General features: G+C 40.0%; 1 protein-coding gene and 2 non-coding genes across 3 annotated transcripts; all 3 read left to right on the plus strand.

Moving 5' to 3' along the window:
- Positions 1-397: 397 nt before the first annotated feature.
- cct6a (chaperonin containing TCP1, subunit 6A (zeta 1)) lies at positions 398-6991 on the plus strand. The gene is made up of 13 exons (XM_061055344.1): positions 398-622; positions 1176-1239; positions 1535-1669; positions 1832-2005; positions 2453-2556; positions 2682-2952; positions 3177-3259; positions 4800-4896; positions 5058-5205; positions 5826-5959; positions 6128-6230; positions 6447-6519; positions 6617-6991. Exons 1-13 carry the CDS (start codon positions 486-488, stop codon positions 6687-6689), a joined length of 1596 nt encoding a protein of 531 aa, XP_060911327.1. The 5' UTR covers positions 398-485; the 3' UTR covers positions 6690-6991.
- Positions 4033-4170, plus strand: LOC132988915 (small nucleolar RNA SNORA22). The gene has a single exon (XR_009675885.1). It is a non-coding gene; the product is annotated as a small nucleolar RNA SNORA22 (small nucleolar RNA).
- On the plus strand, positions 5594-5731 carry LOC132988916 (small nucleolar RNA SNORA22). Its single transcript, XR_009675886.1, has one exon. It is a non-coding gene; the product is annotated as a small nucleolar RNA SNORA22 (small nucleolar RNA).
- Positions 6992-7587: the final 596 nt, after the last annotated feature.

Genomic DNA, 7587 nt, shown 5'->3' on the forward strand with positions numbered 1-7587 from the left:
GTGTTGTGTTGTGTGTTTGTATGTATGCTGGCTGCTGGAACACCTACATTTCCCTGCTGGGATGAATAAAGTATATCTTAAATTATCTTTTATCTTATAATTGTCTCTACTATGTTCTGTTGTAGGGAAACATTTACAGTCTATGGGAGAAACCTTTCATCGAAAGACAAATATCAAACAAGGAAGCAACGCATATGTACCTTAGAATCCGGAATTTGACTCAGTAATCAGAATGTGCATCATAAATTACGCCAATGGAAACGTTTAGTACGAGAAAATGTTCAAAACACTTGCTTTTACAACATTTGGAGCTTTCAAAACCGTTTTTTCCGAGCCTGGAATTGTAACGTAAAAGCAGCACGACACCACGTGTTGGAGCCTTCTGGAAGCTCTCTCTCCTTTCGAGAGCGCTCAGCCCTCGCAGTGCGGACTCCACACCGGCGCTACGTTTTTACTTTTACACCGCTGGTAGAAACTTGTTCGCGATGACCGCCGTAAAAGCTCTGAACCCAAAAGCAGAGGTGGCCAGGGCCCAGGCCGCCTTGGCGATAAACATCAGCGCCGCCCGGGGACTCCAGGATGTCCTGAAGAGTAACCTGGGACCGAAGGGGACCATGAAAATGTGAGTTCAGCCGGAACCCCTTTGTGCAGCACGCGTGCTAAGCTAACCTAGCCTACGAGCTAGCATTAGCTGCAAATCACGTGAAGACTGTGAGCACATTCACTGCGTCCCCACTTTAAACGTGCATAAGTTTGTTAAATTAGAAAAACCCAACTGTGTCATTTGCATCAACGCCCTTTCGAGGTAATTAATCACATTTGGGCCTCCATTTGCTACTAACACATATATCCCGGGCGCACGTTGTCCTGCCCAGTCATCGTCACGATCCGTTTTGACAACATCAAGCTAAAGCTAGCAGATTAGGCAAATAGTCTAGGGTTAAGACTCAACTTAAAACTCAAAGTATAAAGGAATAAACCCCCATCATGTAGTGACAAGAAGGGTTATTAATGAAATTATCATAGATTACTACTTTATATAATGTTGTATTCAGTAAGCATATACATTATTTTTAAGGATGTGGCTGATTGGATACTTGTACAGCACCACCTACACCTGCAGCCTTCTTAACACACTTCTCATGAACTCATGTTGTGTCTGTTTGGGTCCGCAGGCTGGTGTCTGGTGCAGGAGACATCAAGCTGACCAAAGATGGAAACGTCTTGTTACATGAGATGGTAAGGAAGTGCTGTGTGTGGGACTTTTTTTTTATGTACTTGTCCTCCTAACTTGTCTTCTTCTGTTACTGATATCACTGCCCTATATGCTTCTTTATTCTGTTTTAGAGCAACAACACCCTCCTTTGTTTGCATAACTTTGTGCTGTCCCATATCCTAAGATTCAGTATGATGTATTTGTGTCTTGCATTATGAGCACAGTTAACTTGGATCTTGTACACATCAAATTATAGTGTAACAAAGGAGAGTATTTGTATTTTTTGATGCACTAAATCTCTTTATATGTTTTTTATAGCAAATTCAGCACCCGACAGCCTCACTCATCGCCAAGGTTGCCACAGCGCAGGATGACATCACAGGAGACGGGACCACCTCCAATGTCCTCATCATCGGTGAACTGCTGAAGCAGGCTGACCTTTATGTGTCAGAGGTGAGAGAGAGGGTGGATTGTTTTGTAAATGGGTTTTCCCGACCATGGATTATTTTTTTAACACCTAATTTGGGATGTTAGACTCATTAAAATGTGCAAATATCCAGTATTCAGCCCTGGGTGAAGTCACCTTACACATGTCCCCTTTATTCTGTGCTGCAGGGTCTTCACCCAAGAATCATTGCTGAAGGCTTTGAGGCAGCGAAAGAGAAAGCACTGGCTGCACTGGAGGAGTTGAAGGTGACTCGTGAAATGGACAGAGAGACCCTCATCAACGTAGCACGAACCTCCCTCAGGACCAAGGTCCACACAGAACTGGCAGATCTGCTGACAGAGGTGAGACAGGCGGGAGCAGAGCTCAGTGAATGCTGTGTTTAGGGTCAGCATTTGACCATAGAATGATTCTTTGTCATTTTCACTTTAAGTCGACTTGATCATCAGTTCTTTGGTGTATAAAGGGTTCACTCATAAGCTATTATAGCCTTAGTTATAGCCTCTTCTTAGTTAGTCAGAAAACTGACTAATGTCAAATCTGATAAGTGAATAATCAAAGTGTCACAGTATCAACACTGCTTAATCCAAGTGACAGAGTATTTAAACTGCTTTTTAAACTTCTGTTAAGACTTCATAATGATGCATTCTTGTATGGATGTAAGCAGACAGATGGTGCTGGATACAGATAGCTAGGAGTTTAGAATTTATATTTTTCTTATCTCAAGAGTAAGCACATGATTATTTTCTGTCATCATTTAGTCAATGGTTGTGTGATGTGTTTACCCCCAGGCTGTGGTTGATGCTGTGCTTGCCATTGCTAAACCCAATGAGCCCATTGACCTGTACATGGTGGAAATCATGGAGATGAAGCACAAGACAGACTGCGATACACAGTGAGTCTTTACAAAAAGTAGATAATGGAACAAGAAGCCATTAATGCCTACACCAGCAGTGGTGCATTGATGTATAGTAATAGCAGACTAACTAGGGTTACTGCTTTTTAATTTTTCTTTGTTAGGCTGATCAGAGGTTTGGTGTTGGACCACGGTGCTCGTCACCCAGACATGAAGAAGAGAGTGGAGGATGCCTACGTGCTGACCTGCAACGTCTCACTGGAGTACGAAAAGACTGAAGTCAACTCTGGCTTCTTCTACAAGAGTGCTGAGGAGAGGGAGAAACTTGTGGCTGCAGAAAGGAAGTTCATCGAGGATCGCGTGCAGAAGATCATTGCCTTCAAGAACAAAGTCTGTCCCAATGGCGAGAAGGGTTTTGTCGTCATTAACCAGAAGGTATGCTTTGGCTAATGAAATGGCTCTTAAGTACCTCAGAATCCAAAAAAAAAAGATCAAAATTGTCAACTATAGAGTAAAGCTTCATAGTATAAGATACTTTTGTCAAAATATTACCCCCGTCATCTTCTGACATAATATTTTAACAACTGAAGGTGACGGGGAATTATTCTTAATTTGATGTTAATGAATCACTGGTTCATGTTGTTTTCTGAATTGTGTAGGGTATTGACCCATTCTCCCTGGATGTTCTCGCCAAGGAAGGAATAGTGGCCCTGCGTAGGGCAAAGAGGAGGAATATGGAGAGGTAAAAAAGTAACATATGGTGTTCCCCTTTTACAGATATTAGGGACCTTTTCTGTCCAGTTGAAAAGTTATTTTTCTTTTTTATGACAAGTAGTCGTTTTAAATTGCATTTTTTAAAAGAGTGGATCAAATTTCAAAAAGGCAAAAGGGTTAAGTATGAATAATCTTATCAAAGTTAAGAATATACAAAATCTAAATTTAATCTAATATGAATTAAAAACAGTTGAATGGAAATTAAAGAGGTCCATAAGGTAGCGAAATGATTGCTGACACATGTATGTCTGTAGTAGTGGTCACAGACTCTTGAGTCCATAGCTCCTAAACGAATCTGGATATCGAGACAGGTTTACGATGTCTAATGGACACGCCTACATGCTCCGAGGCGAATAAAAACAACAAAAATCACTTCCGCAAACTGGAAAAGGTCTGCCCATCTGCCTGTGTGAGTATGTCAGATTGGAAATCCTTCAGTATTCTGATCAGTCAAAATTAAAGAAAGCCTTCAAAATTATTCTCGGTAAAACATGTTTTTTGTCCAAAATGGAAAATATTCAGTTAATGTGACCTCTGCATATCTATCTCATGAAATCATGCCCACATTATTATCAATCTGAAGAAGAGTAGCCGTAGATGCCCAACAGACCAGTGTGTCTGAATGATCTATGAATGAACCATTTGTGTTAGTCTATGGATCCCCTTCACCGTAATTATTCCACAAACTCGTTCCTCTTCCACCACTTCTAAATTTCTTTCCCAGAATGCAGTTTAGGTAATTTGCACAGCGAACACCCAGGGATGCTACCATGGCTCTCTCTGGTCTCTAACGTCTGTGCTACAGTGACTCTGGTCTTTTTCCTCTGCATTAGAAGAAGTTTAGTCTCTTCTACATGTATTCAGATGATCAGAACAAAAATACTTTTTCTTCCTAAAGCAGTGTTTTTTTTTTTAAGAATCTTCTCTTCCATTTTGTCTTTAAAGCTGGTCTTTCTCAGGCAACCACGTTTGTTCTAATGAAACTTTATTGCCCCTAGGGGAATTTGCCTGGCAAAGAGAGAACATAAAAACGCAACACAAACAAACGTATACAGGACAGCACATAAAAACACATTAAAGAGTCACGTGTCAAACAAATACGGAGCTCTCGTGTGCGTGTCAGCCGCAGAGCAGCGCCACTACGTCTCTACTACTCTACACTCTAACATTAGCTAGTTGACTTGATGAAAGTTGTGATGCAACACAAAGAGAGAATATTTCACGTGACTCACAAAGTCCACACTTTACTGGGGCTCACCTTGTGTTCCTGATAAAGTACCAAACATCGAGTCCTCTGTAGAAAAGGCAGAGGTGCAGCAGCCTCATGCGACCTAAGTGCTTCAGCACGCTTCAAATACATCAGGCCGGTAACACATGGACACAACATTTCCTGTACAGAGATGTTGTAGTGTTTTTGGGCTTTGCTTCCCACTTGCATGATATCAAGATGTTTTTAGTAACATAAAAGAAAACTGAATTAAACATGCAGTGTGTTTTTCTTTTGTCAGGCTCACCCTTGCCTGCGGTGGCATTGCGATGAATTCAGTTGATGACCTTACACCTGAGTGCTTGGGAAATGCTGGACTGGTTTATGAGCACACACTTGTGAGTAGATTTATCAGTCTAGTATTTACTGGGTGTGTTGTTAAAATATTTGTGTGAGAGAGAACATCCCAGCACTTTATTTCTGTAAATGCCCTGAATCTCAACATGAACATGTTTAAAATGTAGAGGCAGAGTTACATTGTCTATGGATCTGTTTACAGGGAGAGGAGAAGTACACATTTATCGAGAAGTGTGGAAACCCCCGCTCAGTCACCCTGCTGGTGAAGGGACCCAACAAACACACCCTCACACAGATCAAAGATGCTGTAAGGGATGGCTTGCGGGCGGTCAAGAATGCCATTGAAGATGGTAAGACAAAAAAAAAACTAACTTGTCAACTAACTTTGTTCTGAGTTAAATTGAAATTTCATAAAAATTGCAGCAAAGTAATTCTGCTCAGTTACATTTATTTTTGACAATTATGTGAAGTTCAAAACATTTTGTTTGCAATTCCTAAACTCAACTTCATGGTTCCAATCATCTTGATACTATTAAGATAGTTTACCTAATTGATGTACCTGCTGCAGTCTGCTAGATTGTGTTTAATAGAGCTTGACATTTTCATCAAGCATTCAGTTATGACTTGTTTAATCTCTAACTTGGTTCAGTTTAGTAAAGAACTGCCGAGTTCCTAACAGTAAAATGCTTTGGCTTTATCTGTTCTTTCTTTGTAAAAAAAAAAAAGAGTTCATGTTATTTGCACAGCGAACACCCAGGGATGCTACCATGGCTCTCTCTGGTCTCTAACGTCTGTGCTACAGTGACTCTGGTCTTTTTCCTCTGCATTAGAAGAAGTTTAGTCTCTTCTACATGTATTCAGATGATCAGAACAAACTTCCCAAAGTTATTTTTAGATTGTTTTTAATGGATACATTGTTTAAAAGAAAAAGTATTTTTAAAGTATCTCCATTAAATCCCTGTGTCTTCAGGTTGTGTCGTGTCAGGCGCGGGTGCATTTGAGGTGGCTGTTGCAGACGCTCTCGTAAAACACAAACCAAATGTGAAAGGCAGAGCCCAGCTGGGCGTGCAGGCATTTGCAGATGCTCTCCTAATCATCCCCAAGGTGAGCGATATTAACTTTCTTCCAGATGAAATTATACGTTTGTAGTATTCATCTTTTTCTGAGTTGTGCTACATATAACACCAACTTTTATCATGAAATCTGTTTTTTCTGTTTTCTTCTTTTAGTGATTTACTACTTCTGATTTTAATTTGCACCCTTCCTTTATAGGTTTTGGCCCAGAACTCTGGCTATGACCCCCAGGAGACCCTGCTGAAGCTGCAGACAGAGTACAAAGAGTCCGGTCAGCTTGTTGGAGTGGATCTGAGCACAGGTCAGAACCACAGCACACTGTCAAACATTTAGCGAAGTACTACTATTATTAAGTCATTGAAATTAAGAGTGCTCAAATTTTTAAACCTTAAAGGTCACATGTTACCCTCCTTTCCAACAAGTCTAAATAAGTCTTAAAGCAAAACATGTTTGAGTCATGTCATAATCCTTAAGTTTCTGTCACACACACAAACTCTTAAATCCTTCTGTTTTTTAGGGGAACCCATGGTGGCAGGAGAAGCAGGTGTATGGGATAATTACAATGTCAAGAAGCAGCTTCTCCATTCATGGTGAGAATGCATTTCTGAACTGTACAACATGCCTCCAGTATTTGAAAATGATCCTAAAGCATCGTCCTCTCTAACCTCTAATGTTATTCCTTTACAGCACAGTGATTGCCAGCAACATCTTGTTGGTGGATGAGATCATGCGAGCTGGAATGTCTTCTCTAAGAGGTTAAATGTGTACTGAAGAAGCTGCAGTTGTTATCATACATACAGGGATAGTGACAGTTGATTAAACTTGTTGCCCCTCTTGGAACTTTGAAGCACCCCAGTCTGATGGACAGTCTGCCATAGACGCCACAGCATCCATCACAGCATCTGTCAGGAACCATTGTTTTGCTAGTCATGTTCTTTTTCCATGGATTTGTCAATGTCTCCCTCTGATTGGTTTATTTATGAGATTTTGTTTAAAAAAAAAGCACTGACCTCAGCCACTCAGTTTTGTTTCTAGCCATTAAAGGTTTTTCAGCTCTTGAAAGATTTTGTGTTTTGTTTGTGAAGTGGATGCTAAAGAAGTCTTTTTGACTCTGTCAAGAGGATCAATGTTGATGACCCAAAACATTATTCTAATTGTAAGATAACACGACTAATTTGCTCCATGTCGGAAAGCTTTTTTTCAACTACTTAACCCAACCAATTATTTAATGTGACTTTGATACATGTACAGATTGACATTTAGGTACATGAATCTTGTATCAAAAGTATTTCAGGACACACCAAAATCTTATATTTCCACTTTTTTTATTGTTGCAGACATTTTGGGCCAGGCCCAAAAGGACAAGAATTTCTTACTAACATTTACTCTCCTTGTACACCACTTCAATAATGCTTAAATTCAATGCTGTTTTGGAGCAAATATAAAGGCTTATTAAATGCACTGTCGCAGATGAAACGTCAACAGTAAATAAATGAATGAACTGCTCCAGCTGCAACTAAAAATACCTTTCAGAGTTGGATGTGTGGATAATTATTCAATGTGTGATACAACCTTTTGACATACTTTCACTAAAGAACAAGACTGTTCTTACCAGTTATTTTTATCCTTTAGTTTATTCTATTGTATACTCTAAAACT

This window comes from Labrus mixtus, chromosome 14, assembly GCF_963584025.1.
Source record: "Labrus mixtus chromosome 14, fLabMix1.1, whole genome shotgun sequence".
Taxonomy (NCBI): Eukaryota; Metazoa; Chordata; class Actinopteri; order Labriformes; family Labridae; genus Labrus; species Labrus mixtus.

Bases quoted from the DNA above. Each gene is read 5' to 3' on its own strand.
- cct6a (XM_061055344.1), top strand. From the start codon at position 486: ATGACCGCCGTAAAAGCTCTGAACCCAAAAGCAGAGGTGGCCAGGGCC. The intron at 1,670-1,831 runs GTGAGAGAGAGG...TCTGTGCTGCAG, and splicing joins CTGACCTTTATGTGTCAGAG to GGTCTTCACCCAAGAATCAT. The intron at 3,260-4,799 runs GTAAAAAAGTAA...TTCTTTTGTCAG, and splicing joins AAGAGGAGGAATATGGAGAG to GCTCACCCTTGCCTGCGGTG.